General features: G+C 39.6%; 2 protein-coding genes across 3 annotated transcripts; both read left to right on the top strand.

Moving 5' to 3' along the window:
- Window positions 1–3,817: 3,817 nt before the first annotated feature.
- LOC108110323 (uncharacterized protein DDB_G0284459-like) lies at window positions 3,818–9,642 on the top strand. Of its 2 annotated transcripts, XM_017219348.2 has the most exons (6): window positions 3,818–4,494; window positions 4,588–4,647; window positions 6,732–6,785; window positions 6,856–8,139; window positions 8,195–8,659; window positions 8,726–9,642. In XM_017219348.2, the coding sequence occupies exons 1-6, from the start codon at window positions 4,402–4,404 to the stop codon at window positions 8,969–8,971; spliced, it is 2,202 nt and encodes a 733-aa protein (XP_017074837.1). In that variant the 5' UTR covers window positions 3,818–4,401; the 3' UTR covers window positions 8,972–9,642. The 2 variants fall into 2 exon arrangements, with proteins under 2 accessions (XP_017074837.1, XP_017074838.1); XM_017219349.2 differs by lacking the exon at window positions 6,732–6,785.
- Window positions 9,643–14,092: 4,450 nt separating this feature from the next.
- On the top strand, window positions 14,093–16,126 carry LOC108110325. Its single transcript, XM_017219350.2, has 4 exons — window positions 14,093–14,613; window positions 14,678–15,430; window positions 15,499–15,738; window positions 15,797–16,126. Exons 1-4 carry the CDS (start codon window positions 14,296–14,298, stop codon window positions 16,019–16,021), a joined length of 1,536 nt encoding a protein of 511 aa, XP_017074839.1. The 5' UTR covers window positions 14,093–14,295; the 3' UTR covers window positions 16,022–16,126.
- The last annotated feature ends 683 nt before the right edge of the window (window positions 16,127–16,809 follow it).

Below are 16,809 nucleotides of genomic sequence, written 5' to 3'. Positions count from 1 at the left end.
AAATTCATAGGTTTTTGTAAGAAAAAATAACATTTATTGTAATGGCAAAATTTCATTATGAACAGTGTTATTTGTAGTAAAGGGAAAACCTAAAAAACAAAATCAATTTTAAGACAGAAAAGCTTCCAAAATTGATAAACAAAAAAATATTATAAAATTTGGAACTATATTATATAGTATATATATAAAAGATCTCAATTAACATTTTGTATCTTTTATTTAATAGTTTTTTTTTAATTTTTAAAAAGAGCTGCGTTTAGTTTTTGATAACTGCTAGAGCACCCCTCGATTGCAATGGGAGTTTCGCTTGCAGCCCAAAATCCCCATTTCTTCTGCAGCTTCTTCTTCTTTAGTTTGGTGGAACTTTTCGCACTTGGCACTAAATTTTCAGCTGCTTTTGTGTTATGACAATTATAATTGTGCTTTTGCATATGTGTGTGTGTGTGTGTGTGTGTATGCGTGTGCCTGTGTGTGTGAAGAGCATTTCTTGGCAGGAAGTATTTACGTGGGAAATTGTAACAAATGTTTTGTGTGGTCCTTCGATTTGTGTGTCTGGCTGTATATATATATATATATATGTGTGTGTCTGCGTGTGTGTGTGTGTGTGGTTGTAGTAACTGCATATGCGTGTGTGTATGTAGCCTTGTTGCACTTTTCCGCCAACAAAAGTAACTGTAAACTGAAAACCAGCGGCAGGCAAAGTAAAATAGTAAAATTAAATTAAATGTGGATTCCTCCTACACCCGCTGACAAGATATTAGGATTTTTGGTATTTACTACAAAAAAAGTTAAGTTAAGTTTGGGGTTTTAAGGAGCAAAGCTTACTATTTTTCATAAAATAAATTCATTATTAAATTATTTATTTATTTATTTCAAAAACATTTTGAAGATTTTCCAAGTATGCTGTTTTTTTTATAAATTTAGGAACAGAATTTAAGTTTATAAATATATCTAAAGCAAGGCCGAAATGAGATTTCCACTAATTTTTATACAAAATATTTTGTTTTTTACATTTTTTGTTTAATTTTTTCAAGAAATTTTCACTCTTTGAAACTCTTTTTTTGACTTTTTGCCTTAAAAAATGGTTCTAAAATAAAATGTTTAAAAATTCCTTTTGATCCTATTTGTTAGTCCCTTGCTGTCTGTCTGTCTGTCTGCGTGTGTGTGTGTGTATGGGGAGTGTGTGTGTGTATGGGTAGTGTGTGTGTGTGTGTGTGTGGAGTGTGTGCATGTGGGATGTCTTAAATAGTCATAGACTGTTAGACAACAAACAATGCGCTGCCTTCTGCCTCTTCCTCTTTCTCTTCTTCATGCTCAGACTTGTCCTCTTCTTCTTCGTCGCCGCTTTTTGGGTAAAAGTTTTTTCGGCTGAGAAAAAGTGGGCGGGGTCCATGCGTGGTGGGCGTGCCTTGGAAAAGTTGCAGCCAAAATGAAATATGCTCGTTGGGTACGCCGAGAAATCTCAACTGAAGAAAGAATAAGGAAGATAGAGAGAGAGTGAGAAGGGGAGAGAGGGAGGTAGGTAGATGGTGTGCGATAGAGAGGGGCGTAGATGCGGCCGGCGGAGACAAAAAGCCTTGGCAGGAAGTTTTGGCTACGGAAATTTATAAGATTTATGTTTAATTGTTGTTTTTGGCTTTTGCGGCAGCTGCCGCGTGTCTTTAGCACACCCCATTTTCCACTCCCTCTCCCCCTCCCATGCCATTATCCTTTTCGGGTGTGTGTTTTTGGGAAAAACAAATTAATTAGTGAAATTAAATGGCAGTCGACGGCAAATGACAAGTTCAGGCAATTAAAAAAATATATATGACTCACACTTGTGTGCGGTTGAAATGTCTAACGTTCTAACATCACAAATCACGAATTTGCAGTGGTGTGGGTTTTGGTTCATTTCATTTTGAAAGGCTTGAAAAAGGGATTCAAAAAGTTGACAAGAAAGTTGCTTTAAAGTATTTTACTAGAATTTTATATTTGGTGATAAAAAATAGGGAAATATTTTTAAAAATTCCAACAAACTAAGATTAATTTGGGAAAAATAATAATAATTCAAAGACCTCAAACCTCTCAACTTCTAGTAATCATTAAATACATTTTCCTATTAAGAACCTACATAATTGAGTCACTGTAAAATCGAAAATGACTATTGGCCATATAATATTAATTGTGTCGTCGATAATTTTTGGGCAACCGCAAGATGCCAATGCAGTTTGGAATTTGTTGGTCAAATAAGAGCTCAGTACTAGCTAAGCTCGTTAAGACAACAAGGAAATGCCATAAATTACCAATTACAAATTGCACGGAAGACGAGTGGGGACGATGGCAGATCGGATTTTATCTGCGGCAAGCAATTATAAATGCATTTGTCAAATATTGAAACAAAAATGAAATACTCTTCGAAGGAGAAATGCGGTGCGGTTTTTGCTGGCTGAGCAATTAATGCCAATAATGCAATGAATACTTGGCTAATCTGAAGTGTGTGTGTGTGTGTGTGTGTGCGGCGGCTACACTTAGAGGAAATTTGAAAACTGGCGGGCATATAAATCATTTTGAGCTTTTGTGTTGACCCGGCCTAAATGGGCGAAATTGATGACCTTGCTGCTTCTCAGCTAAATCAATTTGTAGACATTGCCACAAATTGGCAAACGACATTACAGATTAGGGTAATGACCAAATCAGAAGTCGTTTCGGATATATACATATCACCATATATTTAAATAGTCATCAATCTTAGGTTTTGTGGGTAATAATTTTAGTAATTAGAAAGGCCATTGATTGCTGTTATATAATTAACATGTATTAACTAAGAAAGTGTTAAATGCTATCTGTCAATACTTCCTTTTTAACTACTACTACCAAACTTAAACTAAACTACTAAAGCACGCCAAGTTCTAAGACGAAAAGACCAACACAATTTTGTAAAATATTTTTTTATTTTTCTTTTACAATTTTCCCCAAAAACCATTTACCTGACTTAATTTCAAAATCAAGCAAACCTAAGAACTAAAACAAATAAGAAGAAAAAGAGAGAAAAAACAAACATCATAAATCATGCCAGGCATCTCTCCTTTACTTAGCTAAAAATTGGAAAGGATTTTCGGTAAGACGCTGTCGCAGGACTTCACTCGATTTCCGTTGCGTGCACTTTTGCGGCCGGCTTTTCCATTTTCCGCATGGTAATGGAGCTGGCCAACATAGCTGAAATCCAGGCCACAGAAGCCATGACCGCACTTTTAATCAAAGTGAAAACTATGAAAATTTATAAAATAATTCTCGTAAACGAGAGCTGGGAAAAGAAGGCGAGCGAAAAACCGAATTTGTGCAAGGACCTGTCACTGCAGCTCTCAAAAAAGGCCAGCCACACCCGAGAAACCAAACATCCTCTGATACAAGGACCTCGATCCCTCCTTAACCTCTCCTCCTCCTTCTCTCTCCTCTGATGTTTGTGTTTGTGTTTGGATTTTCGGTTGCTCCAGGGGGTTTTTTGGTAGAGACGGGAACTGGGTACTGGGTACTGGGTACTGGGTACTGGGAACTGGGAATTGGGAGTCTGGTTACCGCCCACCCACCTCCAGCTCATCCCCCTTTCTGTGTGGATATTTGCATGATATATGCAGTTATAATAAACCACAAGAGCTGCTAAAGCAACAGCAATAGGAAAAGCAAAAGCAGCAACTGCAACTAGAGCCGTGACGAGGCACAGGAGGTCCTGGCCAGGACCATTGGCAAACAAATGCCAATGCTCAACGGTGCGTATGAAGGCAAATGGCAAACAGGAGCCACCATAACACTGACCATCGATGGGAGCAGCAGCCATGGTTTTGAAAGGCAAACTGAATGCAACTGCCGATCGGAATTATCCCATACACATGCACACGCGCATACATACATAAATTAGCTAAGCATATAATATGCCCCTCCTCCTCTCCCCCCGCAGCTGAAGTTTGTATTAATAAACAGAACATTTAGCCCAGCAGGTAGATGAGATCTGGCTATAAGACGGTAAATGGTATTAGGATGTTTAGCTCAGATTTAAATGGATTCAATATGTCTCTTATTTTGTTCTACATTATTTTTGAAAAATCAGCTAAAACTATTTTAGTCTTACCTACTAACATCCTTTATAGCTCCTTTTAGTTCCTAAAGCTAGCCTTTTCCAGGGCTTTTGTTTTTCAAGCACCCCTTGAACACGTATCCCTGAAAATCTATTCAATCGAAGTAGCCTACGTCAAATACTTCCACTTAGTTGTGAGTTGTCAGACGGCAGTCGGTTCAGTGTTCAGTTTCATAAGTTTAGTCAACCCGAGTAAATCGGAGCTCTTTCAACAAAATAAAAAAAAAAAAAAAAAATAAATTAACAAAAATCTGAAAACCGAAAACTAGCAAACGCGACGCGGTGTTAAGATGTCTAATCAGAAGGAAAGAGGTGATAACCTCAGTGCCTTCGGTGGCAGCCAACAAAACCCATCGAGTACTAGTACGAATACCAATTACCAGGTTCGTGAAATAAAACTTATTTGTCGGACATTTAAGTAACTCTTTTTTTTTTCGATCCTTTCATGTTTCCCAAACCAAAATTTCCGAACAAAGAATACTTTTCCCCGGATTGACTCGGAAGTTCCTTCGACATCGCGAGCTGCCCAAAATCAGGTAAGTTTTGTATATACATAAAGATTTCGCAATATATATATATATCTATATATATATCTATGCTATATATTGTGGAATAAATTTATTTTTCATATCAGTGTGACCATATAATTTAGTGTTTCGAATTTGTCAAACATTTTGCAATATCAGTGTTGATTAATTTTTGTTAACCCTATAAAGGCTAGCTCGTTTGACATTAGCAACATGATAGGCTTTGACTTTTTACTTGATAATATGGACAACAATAATCCATTTGAAAATTCCGGTTTCGGATATATAACTGGAGGAAGTGATGACTCTGTATTATTTGACTTTAACCAAGACCATGGGAACTATACAGATTCCTATGGGGAAACCAGAAACTCGTATGAGGTGAAAACTTGGTTTTTTGAAATTTTGAAATTTCAAACTTATTTAATTGGTTATAATAGGTGCCAGACAACAATTTCGATTGGAGCAGCATTGGATTTGATGAAAATCTATGTCCTGTTACACAGCAAGGTGAAAATCTTTTTCAATCTGGGAATGAAATGGCTGAAGGCCCATTGCAGGGGAAGATGGAAAATCCAACAAATGAATTACGCGAGGTATCGAAGGATACAATTTCACAGGGTCCCATAGATGCATTTGCCTCATCTGACTTTTTAGGGAAAAAAGAAAATCCCCCATTGAAAGAAATTTCATTAGTATCAGATCCACCAATGGTACCATTACCATCTGTATTGCAAACTACCCCAACGGGATCATTACCTTCTGCATTGCAAGATACCCCAATGGAACCAGTACCGACTGTACTTCGAATTTCCTCAATGGAACCAGTACCGACTGTACTGCAAGCTACCCCAATAGAGCCAATGGAACTTATACCCTCTCAATTGCAAGTTCCCCCATTGGAAGCGGAATCATCTGAACTGCAAGTTTCTCCAATAGAGCCAGTACTTACAGGGCCATCGGTACTTCAAATTTCCTTATTGGGACCATTACCTTCTGGATTGCAGGATTCTCGAATTCCCGAACCAATACCAACGGTACCGCCAATTCCATCAAATGAACTATTAACCTCTCAATCGCAAGTTCCTCCATTGGAAGCAGCACCATCTGTGCTGAATGTTACCCCAATCGATGAAGAACTACCTCCTAGACCATCAGTAAATGAAACTTCCCCAATGGGTCCATTTCCTACTGGATTGCAAGATACTCCATTGGAGCCAATGCCATCTGTACATCAAATTTTCCCATCAGAACCAGTACCATCTGTACTACAAGTACTTCCAAAGGATCCAGTGCCTCTATTGGAACCAATATCATCTGTACCGGAAGTTTCACCAATGGAACCAGCAAGGACATCTGTACTTCAAGTTTCCTCAATGGAACTATTACCATCTGGATCGACAGATTCCCCAATGGAACTATTACCATCTGGATCGACAGATTCCCCAATGGAACTATTACCCTCTCAATTGAAAGTTCCCGCATTGGAAGCAGTACCATCGCTGCTCCAAATTCCCCCTTCTGCCTTGCAAGATGCTCCATTGGAACCAAGATCATCTGTGAATCAAATTTCCCCTCCAATGGGACCATTAGCTATTGGAGTGCAAGATACCGCAATGGAACCATTACCTTCTGCCTTGCAAGATGCTCCATTGGAACCAATACCATCCGAACTGCGAGTTCCACCAATGGAACTCTTACCATCTGAATTGCAAGTTCCCCCATGCGAGCCAGTACCATCTGTACTGCAAGTTTCCTCAATAGAACCAGTACTTCCAAGACCATCTGTACTGCAAGTTTCCCCAATGGGATTATTACCTTCTACCTTGGAAGCTCCCCCATCAGAACCAGTACCATCTGTACTGCTTGTTTCCCCTAAAGAAGAAGTAACTCCAATACCATCTTTACTTCAAATTTCCCAATTGGGGTCTTTACCTTCTGAATTGCAGGATTCCCCAAAGAGACTATTACCTTCTGAATTGCAGGATTCCCCATCAGAACCAGTACCATCTGTACTGCTAGTTTCACCAATGGAACTTTTACCACCTGAACTGCAAATTCCCTCAATCAATCTATTACCTTCTACCTTTCAGAATTCTCCAATGGAACCAGTATCAGTACCAGTACCATTGCAAGATCTATCAGACGTAGGTTTTATTTTTTGGAATACCCCTTTCGATACAGCGATTTTAATTATTTTTCAACTTTTCTTTACAGCCGTTGGCAGTGCTTGCCCTTCTGGATCCTATGCCTAATGTTCTCGTCGATAATTGTTACCTAAGAGAATTGGAAGCCATGTTGATGGATATTCAAAATGAACCGAAGGAAGAAGTGGTATCCGTGGAGCCGGAAGTACCATCAGATACTGAAACAATACCAACCAAGAAGATAAAGATAAAAGCAAGTGAAGAAGTATCAACTGCTAGTTTAAATACTATGGAAACTACTCAAATTGGCCCACAGGATATAGTCAAAGAGCCATCGAATATTACAAAAAATCAAAATGATATTTCTGCTACAGCTACTACTAATCCAGCTGGAAATACAATAAGCGAAATAAATTCGAATTCGAAAAATTATCCACTGACCGATAGAGTAGTTTCCGAACCTACGAGGCGTATAGCACATGAACCAAAAAATCGCATACCAACACAGAAGCCTGTTAATAGAACCTTGTTGAGAGCCAAGGAGGAGAAGGAAAACGAGATGCCACTAAAGCCCAAGGCGACTGGAAAAGCTTCTAAAGCAGATCCAAAACCAATTTCGAATACTTTTTCCGCTGCTTCAGTAGATCAGCCTAAACCCAGCACATCCTTTAAAGCTAAAACAGCAGTCAAGCGAGCTTATACTAAGATGGGCAGTAAGAATGTAATGGAAACCAACATGCAAGCCCAAACTAATGCCAATATCATGACGAAAACCACTACTGTAGCAGGTAAAAGTGCAGCCGTTGCACCACCAAATCCAAGTGTTCCTATTATTGCAGGCAATGTGAGTAAGCCCAATGCTCCGAGGCTTAAAAATGAACCTAAGACTAAGCCAATTAACAAGAGATCGGTTAAAGATGTGCCGCTTGAAACCTCACAGGAAACCGTTCCTCCTAAGGTACCCAAACCGAAGCCAGCAACAAAAAATCCAAAGAAACCTGCAGCATCCACCAAAACAACAGCCAGCAGCAAAGAACAAGCACCTATGAAAGCCATACCCATGGATACTACCCCCATAAGCATTCCACCCAAGGACATGTCTAAGATAGCGCCAGCTAAGCCCCATCCGATAAGAGCAGCTATGAAGCCCATGCCAATGCTGGCACCAACAAAACCGATGCCACTATCCGCAAACCCACAATCCATGAATCGAGTTCCTGAAGTTATCAAACCCACTCCAAGGCCTATAAGTAAGGGGAAGAACCTTGAATATATGCTGGCACAGGAGAAAAAGATGCAACAGAAGATGCAACGAAAGTCTCGAAAGTCACGAAAGGCAGAAAAAAATACTACGGTACGTAATTTTTCAAATAAAAGAAAATAAATCATATTCATAACTTGCATTTTAGATTGCAGATGGCTCGATTACTCATCCCAGAGTAGGCCCTCTGCTCAGATCACTTTCTGCTTCATCATCTTCATCCGGTTCGTCCACCTCATCCGGATCATCCAGCTCTTCTGGATCATCCAGCTCATCTGGATCATCCAGCTCATCTAGCTCGTCTTCTTCATCCTGTTCAACCTGTTCGTCGGGTTCCTCCTCTTCATCGAGCTCTTCCAAATCATCAAGAACCTCCAAGGCATCCAGTTCATCATCATCGAGTACCTCCGGATCCAGTTTATCCCGCTCATCTTCTGGATCAAGTTCTAGTTCGAGTTCCTCATCTTCATCATCTGGCTCGAAGCCAAAAGTTTCTGCAGATTATAGAAACAGCTCGGAACTAGATTTTTTTGTTCCTCCCATATCGTTGAGCTCCTCGAGCTCCTCATCAGATATAAACGATCCCGACGACGATGGAAAAATAAATGGCACGGTTCGTATATCTGTAAGATCATTATAAAAACAATATATTATCAGTTTCATATGTCTCATATGTCAGGTTAAGAATAGCCCCCAGAGCAAATCGGAAGAAAAACCCTCCAATGGTGCGAATACTAATGATGCTTCACAAAAATCCGAAGCTCCAATAGCGGACAGTCTAGTTGAGCCTCCATTACCTGGCTCATCCATTTCGAAGTCGAAGTCTCTATCCCCCCTTAGATCCTCACCAGAGAGCAAAGATCCTGGCAATGATGGGAAAACTAATGAAAAGCCCAAATCTGAAGATGTAAGTTGTTCGTCATAATATCCGATTTAAAGATAGCTAAGACCAATATTTTTATTTCCTACGGCAGGATACTCCAAACGAATCTGAGGAAAAAGCCTCTACTGCAGCGAATTCGACTAATGTCCAAGTCAATCTCCCAGCTAATCAAGCTGAGTCAGACTCGAAGCTGTTAGAAGTGTCGATGGATCCAAAATCCAGCCCAAAACAAAATGTGATCACCACTAATTTTGTGTTTTCTAACCCAAATGTGCCACTGTGCAATCCAAAGATTGATGAATACGGCCCACCCAGATCTCATTTTTCTAAACCAGATGCGAAGCTCTACAATCCTATACTTCCTAAATCAGGTATGGAACTTAATACAGCGGGTAGTCTAGTTGGAAAGCCTTGGCCATCAGGTCCAGTATATGAACCACAAAAGTCCAAAGTTTCAGTAGCCGACAGTCTAGATGGAAAACGTTGGCCATCGGTTCCGGTATATGAACCGCAAAACTCCACAGCTCCAACAGCTGGCAGTCTAGATGGAAAGCCTTGGCCATCAGGTCCAGTATATGAACCACAAAAGGCCAAAGTTCCACCAGCGGGAAGTCTGGATAGAAAACAATCCGAGCCATTGCCAAAATCTGTCCCTTCTGTAGGATCAAAACCACATGGTCCTCCTATTCCATTGAACTCCATGCCCACCTCGAGCTCCTCATCACAAAGCAAAGATCTTGGAAACGATGGGAAAATTAAACGCAATTTGAAGAGGGCAACGCCGAAAACTGATAGTGTAAGAATATCTCTACGAATTATTAATAAAAAATAAAAATAATTTAATATTCCTTTAATCTGACAGTTTAATCAAAAACCGATGGATGAATCTGATGGAAAAGCCAATCTACCAGCGAATCAAAGCAAAGATCTTGGAAACGATGGGAAAATTAAACGCAATTTGAAGAGCGAAACAAGGGCAACGCCGAAAACTGATTGTGTAAGAATATCTCTACGAATTATTACTAAAAAAATAATAAAATAATTTAATATTCCTTTAATTGGACAGATTAATCAAAAACCAATGGATGAATCTGAAGGAAAAGCCAATCTACCAGCGAATCAAACTAAGCCAGATTCGAAGTCTAAACCAGAAAATTTAAAATCTCTGCCGATGGCCAGTAATTCTGTATCATCTAAACCAGATATGCCACCTGGCAATCCCAAATCTGTCGATTCAGCAGGTGGAAGCGGTCCACGTAAATCTTACACACGAAAGCGTTTGCCAACGACTCTGCCAGATGAAACTAAGAAATCAGAGATTCCAAAAGCTGGATTGTCAGCTGAAAAACAGCCTAAGACTGCAATACCTGCCCCAGAACAGAACAATAATCCGTTGATCACGTCTTCTTCAATCTCCTCAGCGGAGAACAAAGATCATGGAAAACATAGAAAAACTAGACGCAAAACGCAGGGCAAAACTATAGAGAAGCCGAAGCCTGATGTTGTAAGTATATCACCATTTCTGGTTGAAAATTATTAATAGGAAAATAATTAATTATTTAATTTTCAGGTCACGGGAGAAGTTCAAAAATGCAACACCACCTCTTCAGCCAATTCGATTGATTTCAAAGCAAATCCAATAGGAAATCAACCTAAGCCAGCTTCGCAGCAGTCAAAGATGCCCAAATCAGGATCACCAACGACTAAAAAACCTATCACAAACCCAAAACCAATGGCCGGTTATTCCAAAAAAACTAAAACAAAAGTCCAAGTTAACAATCCTAAGTTTGTTGAGATATTTGGTCCACCCATAGTTTGTTTTTCTGGAAAAAAATCGAATCCTCAATTACCATTGCCTGTCGATTGCTCCGAATCAATGTATTATTCTGCCATTTCGTCGAGCTCCTTTTCCTCTTCGGACTCCTCGCCAGAGAGAAAAATTATCAACACAGCGAGCAAGAACAGAGCTGACTCGAAACCGAATTCTAATGTGGCAAGTACATATGTAAGATATTTATAAGAATTTTCTCTAGTCTGTCATTAATTTGCATTTCATACTTCAGATTAAACAAACGCCAAAAGACATATCTGAAGTAAAAGTCTCCACCGCAGTGAATTTGACTAATATCCAAGCTTGTTCTGGTTTCACGGTAAAGCCATCTAGGCCAAGGTGCCAGCCTGCAAAGGCGCCAAGTTCAGAAGCACCTTGCCGTAAACCCTTTAGGTCTGGACCAATGGCTAAAAGATATATCCGCAAATCGAGTGTAGCGACCGGTAATTCTAATTTACCAAACCTTGAAGCCTCACAAGGATCGAAAGTTCCAGAAACAGAAACGTCTTCCAAGGAGGCACTTTCGAGACTCGAGGAATGGTTAGAAGCTTCTGTAGTTTCTGGATCTAATCAGAAAAAACAACCATCTGAGCCTCAAATGCCCTTGGGATTGCCTGTCCAGAAGGCCATTAAGTTGCCCGAGTCAAAGGAACCTGACCTGAAATGTGGTGCTACTCAACCAGATAAACAGAATATTTCCCAGCTTTCTGAGCCAACCGAGAACCTATGTAATCCGAAAATTGCTAAACCGAAAGTGAACCCCGGGAAACCAATTAAAGGACGGGTGGATAAAGGCAGTGAAAGTAAGGAACATGCACTTGACTTGAAAGAATTTCAGAATTTAGATATCAAAATTTCAGATTTTTCTAAAATTGCTGAATCAACAGGAAAACCAAGAAGGCGAAATGGGAAGGATTATATGAAAGACCCGGTTTACCCAAAGGACGAGCAAGATCAAGAGGTTATGCCGTCGAATAGCGATTGTGCTGGGAAATATGAAAAGACATTGCGATCCAATGTGACACCTTTAAGTCAAGACGTTTCCGAACCAAAGAAGAATGATTCCAGCTTTAAAGCTGACATGAAGCGTAGGGCTTCGACTATGGTGGACGAAGCAATAAGACAGAGTGGCAGGAAATCAGGTAGTGTGCCGGTTTCGAAACCATTCAGGAGTAGGTCATCAATACAACACGGAGAGCCTATGAAACCAATGGCCCGGAAATTAGCTAGTGATATCAATGTAAAACCTACTAATCCGATAATTAAACAATCAAGAATGCACCACCAAGAGCAAGATCAAGAGCTTATACAAAACCCGAAGGAAATGCCGTTGAAAAGCAATCGACCTGGGAAACATGACTTGCCAGATGTTTTACCAAACTCGGCATCAATACAACCTAAATTGCAATTACCTCTTTCAAAGACAATTGAAGTGTCGAAGACATTGCAACCAGAAGTTTCCAAACCAATTAAGAAATCCTCCAGCTTTAAAGCTGCTGCGAAGCGAAGGGCTTCCACTCTGGTGGACGAAGCAATACGACGGAGTGACCGGAAATCAGTGAGCAAGCCGGCTTCGAAACCCAGAAATCCTTTAATTTCGGAACCATGCAAGCGTAGGTTATCGACACATCCCGACGTACCTATGGAACCGATGGCCAAAAAATTAGCTAGTGATAAAAATGTAAAACCTACTAATCCGATCATTTCTAAACCAGATGCGAAAAAGATGGCATCTTTAAGACAAGAAGTTTCCGAACCAAAGAAGGATCATTCCAGCTTTAAAGCTGCCGTGAAGCGTAGGGCTTCGACTCTGGCGGACGAAGCAATAAGACAGACTGGCAGGAAATCAGCTAGTGTCACGGTTTCGAAACCCAGAAATCCTTTAATTTCGGAAGCATGCAAGCGTAGGTCATCGACACATCCCGACGTACCTGTGAAACCGATGGCCAAAAAATTAGCTAGTGATAAAAATGTGCAACCTACTAATCCGATAATTTCTAAACCAGATGCGAAAAAGGTGGCATTTTTAAGACAAGAAGTTTCCGAACCAAAGAAGAATGATTCCAGCTTTAAAGCTGCCATGAAGCGTAGGGCTTCGACTCTGGCGGACGAAGCAATAAGACAGACTGGCAGGAAATCAGCTGGTGTATCGGTTTCGAAAACCAGAAATCCTTTAATTTCGGAAGCATGCAAGCGTAGGTCATCGACACATCCCGACGTTCCTGTGAAACCGATGGCCAAAAAATTAGCTAGTGATAAAAATGTAAAACCTACTAATCCGATCATTTCTAAACCAGATGCGAAAAAGGTGGCTTTTTTAAGACAAGAAGTTTCCGAACCAAAGAAGAATGATTCCAGCTTTAAAGCTGCCATGAAGCGTAGGGCTTCGACTCTGGCGGACGAAGCAATAAGACAGACTGGCAAGAAATCAGCTGGTGTCACGGTTTCGAAAACCCGAAATCCTTTAATTTCGGAACCATGCAAGCGTAGGCTAACAATACAACTGGAAGTACCTGTGAAACACGATGTGAAAATTTCAGACCCTGATTTGAAATCCAACAATCGTAAAAATGTTGCCAAGCCAAAAGTATCCTTCATGCCAATTGATGGACCAATAAAACCTGGGACCACCCAATCATCAGCTACTGAGCCAGGCTCAAACTCCAGTAAGAGTTCCGTATCAAAACCAGATGTTAAATCATTCGAGTATATGATTTCGGAGCCGGATTTTAAACTAGGCAATCCCAAAAATTCTTCAACATCAAATCGAAAAAACCGCAAATTAAATAGTGAACCAGAACCAAAGTTATGTAATCCTCTTTTTGAGGCAAATGGAAAACCATGTACATCTACACTTTCGAAGCCAGAAGAAGAAAAGCTATGTACTTCTACATTTTCGAAACAAGATGAAAAGCAATCAAGTACTCCGAGCATTCCTGAACAAGATGCCAAACTCTGCATTCCCAAGACTTTGGAACCCGCTAAGAAAGCTATAATAGAACGGCAGGGAAAATTAGAAAATAAATCAGGTGCAAAGACCTCTAATCCAAAAATTCGTAAGCCAACTGTGAAAGCAATTTCTAAGCTCGGTACGAAACCATGTACAACCAAGAAGAAGGAGGCCCAATCAAAGAAGAAACGATTGGATATAAATTCATTTGCACTACCACCAAAGACCATAAAGAAAGCAAAACCAGACGAGACTTTAGTTTATGATAACAACATTGAAAAAGACGTATCTAAGGCCGCGGAATCGGGTATGAAACCACTTGTACCTATTCCGATTCCAAATAAAACAGAGCCTGATTCGCTTAAGCTAGACATGAAACCATCTACGTCTAAAGATGCGCAGGCAACGTTGAAACTATTAGAATCCGAACCTTTGGAAACTGATATAAAAACTGACGGGCTGAAAACTTCCAATTCTCAGTCACCAAATAAGCCAAGGATTTTTTTACCAAAAAATAAACCATCTGCCGCAACGAAACGCAGATGGTCTTTAGCATCCACTTCATCTGAAGCTGTTGAAGTAAATATGAAACCAATATTTGAAGCAGCAAAAAAGTCTGGAAATGTGAATCTTAGTAATCCGCAAAAAATATCTGATTTAGAAGCGCAAGCCAAAGTCTCTGACCTACCACTAGCACCGTGTCTTGACAAACCTTCTGTGCTCGATATGGAGCACCGTGACGATAACTCCTTTACCCCATTGAAACGCAAGTGGTCGGTTTTCCGGGATGAAAGAGCTAAAATGAAGCTACCAAAGCAAACCAATGAGGCTGTCAACAATGATCCAAAACTAAACGCGTTGCATCAGTTTAAAATTCCAAAACTTGGAACCAAAGAACCAACTGTAAGAAAACCCTATGGATTTGCGAATGTTTACTAATAAAAGCTTTTCTTTTACTTCATTTTAGGAACAACCGAATCCAACTTCGACTTCGACCGAAGCGAAAACTACTACTACTACAACTATAAAGACTTCACCAGCGACTGCAGTGAAGACAATTGCTACCCAGGCAACATCCTCGTCCAATTTCAAGCAAAGGGTTCAACCATTTCAGGCTCACTATCTGAATAAAAACTATCAAAACGATTATCCGACGCAAGCTAGTAAATTATATATGAACCCAACTATGAGGTTAAGCCAGGCAGCCTATGCCGAACAGTATTATGCGGATCAGTATTATGCGGAAAAGTATTATGATCATGTATATGCCGATCATGTTTATAATAGGACTCGATCAATGCATCGTTCAGCGTATAGTGCATATGAAGAGGAATGCATCAGATATAATCAGTATTATGAACGATATTATCAAAGGGCACAGGCTATGCAAGCTAATCAATCATATTATTATGATGACCCTATGGAAAGGAATAATTATCCATCTCTATCCTCTTCCAATCTCTATCCGAAGAGATGTGAGCAACATCTGCCAGATGTGCATGATTACAACCGTTCGTTGTATCCACCGCGTTTAGTTCAAAGAGACATCCCTAAACAGCATATTGAGCCATTGCAACCGAATCGACTAGTAAATTATATTTCGAATGAGATACCAAACCGTGAATCATACCGCCCAATGACTGAAGAGTATGCTGAGAGACACATTCAGATGCAAAATGCTGAACAGCCACAAACATCGAGTTCGGAAAGATCTTCGAAAGTAAGAGTTTCATATATATATATGAATTGAAGTTATAATCTATACTAATTAATCGTTATATATTGCAGACCGAATCTCGTTTGCAAACAAAAATGGATCGTATCGTTAGGTCTGCCTTCGAGGGCCGCAAGTACAGGACCCTCAGGGATCTCGTTAGCCGGACCAATTTGTCAAAGAACAATTTACGCAAGACTCTACAACGAGTTGCCATTAAGAAGGATTCAAAGTGGCGCATCAGTAAGTTCTATTTGGATGCCTACAATGCGGAGATTACAGGAGAAACTCGAGAGTATAGTAATCATGAGCCAGTAAGTTGCCCAATATTATAAAAGTAATAATATTTAAATCAAATCAATTTACTCATAGCTGGCCCTTAATAGTGACTATCGCAAAGTGATCAAGTGCTATAACGGATTGAAGTTTCTACGCATGGATAGTTTAGTGGCAAAATCTGGCCTACGTGAAAGTAAATTGCGCGGCGTTTTGAAGATGATCGGTAAAAAGCGTTCTACGAAATGGCGTCTCGAGAACTATAGGAAGCCACTGATTCACTTGCATAGGGGTCACAAGAGCAAGGAGAGGGATGACTAAATAAATTATCGTTAAAAACATAAAATACTTACATTTTTACACTGCACATCATATCATATCATATATCATCGAATCGAATAAAACACACACCAGATACACCTAAAATTTAAAAAGATTTCTTATTTAATAGATAATCGCAATTTTGGGGTTTTTAATATATAATTTTTAATATATAATATATATAATTTTTAACATTTTTAAAACCATTAACTTGTTACAAGTTAACAAATGTAATTTCTAGTTTTACCCTTCATAAGTTTTGGCTAAATGTGTTGTTTGTTTTTGTTTTATATCGATTACGGCAAGTGCAATTTAGTACTCTTGTTAGTTTTAGTGCTGTTTTGGATGTTGCAGCAAATAGAAATAGATATATATATATATATAGAAATTGTACAAGTATGTGTGTATTTTTTGATGTCTTCTATGCGCTGGCAATTAATTGCTTTCAAATCCTTTTATCCAACAGATTTGGTCAATTTATTTTGCACAGTTTTTTTGCTGCTGCTGTTGGAGTATGTATGTATGTGTGTATGTGTGTGCATGTGTGTTTTCGGTATTTACCACTCACACATAGGCGCAATGTATGTGTGCGCATGTTTGGTCTGAATTTATTACATGTTTAGTTTATTGTTTTTTAATGGCGCTTAGTTTCAATTTGAGCGAGGCAATAAATTACACATTACTGACTGCCCCAAGTCCTTGCCTCGTCCTTTGAGTAGATGTGTGTGTGTGTTTGTGTATGGGTGTAAGCGAGGGTAAAACACTTTAATGAGGCCAAAGGAGTCGAT

This window comes from Drosophila eugracilis, unplaced genomic scaffold (genome assembly GCF_018153835.1).
Source record: "Drosophila eugracilis isolate 14026-0451.02 unplaced genomic scaffold, ASM1815383v1 contig_2147, whole genome shotgun sequence".
NCBI lineage: Eukaryota > Metazoa > Arthropoda > Insecta > Diptera > Drosophilidae > Drosophila > Drosophila eugracilis.
This window is presented reverse-complemented; position numbering and strand designations above follow the sequence as displayed.

Coding starts and splice junctions, on each gene's coding strand:
- LOC108110323 (XM_017219348.2), top strand. CDS start 4,402: ATGTCTAATCAGAAGGAAAGAGGTGATAACCTCAGTGCCTTCGGTGGC. Junction 6,786..6,855: donor CATTGCAAGATCTATCAGAC/GTAGGTTTTATT, acceptor TTTTCTTTACAG/CCGTTGGCAGTGCTTGCCCT. Junction 8,660..8,725: donor ATGGAAAAATAAATGGCACG/GTTCGTATATCT, acceptor CTCATATGTCAG/GTTAAGAATAGCCCCCAGAG.
- LOC108110325 (XM_017219350.2), top strand. CDS start 14,296: ATGAAACCAATATTTGAAGCAGCAAAAAAGTCTGGAAATGTGAATCTT. Junction 15,431..15,498: donor GTTCGGAAAGATCTTCGAAA/GTAAGAGTTTCA, acceptor TATATATTGCAG/ACCGAATCTCGTTTGCAAAC. Junction 15,739..15,796: donor AGTATAGTAATCATGAGCCA/GTAAGTTGCCCA, acceptor ATTTACTCATAG/CTGGCCCTTAATAGTGACTA.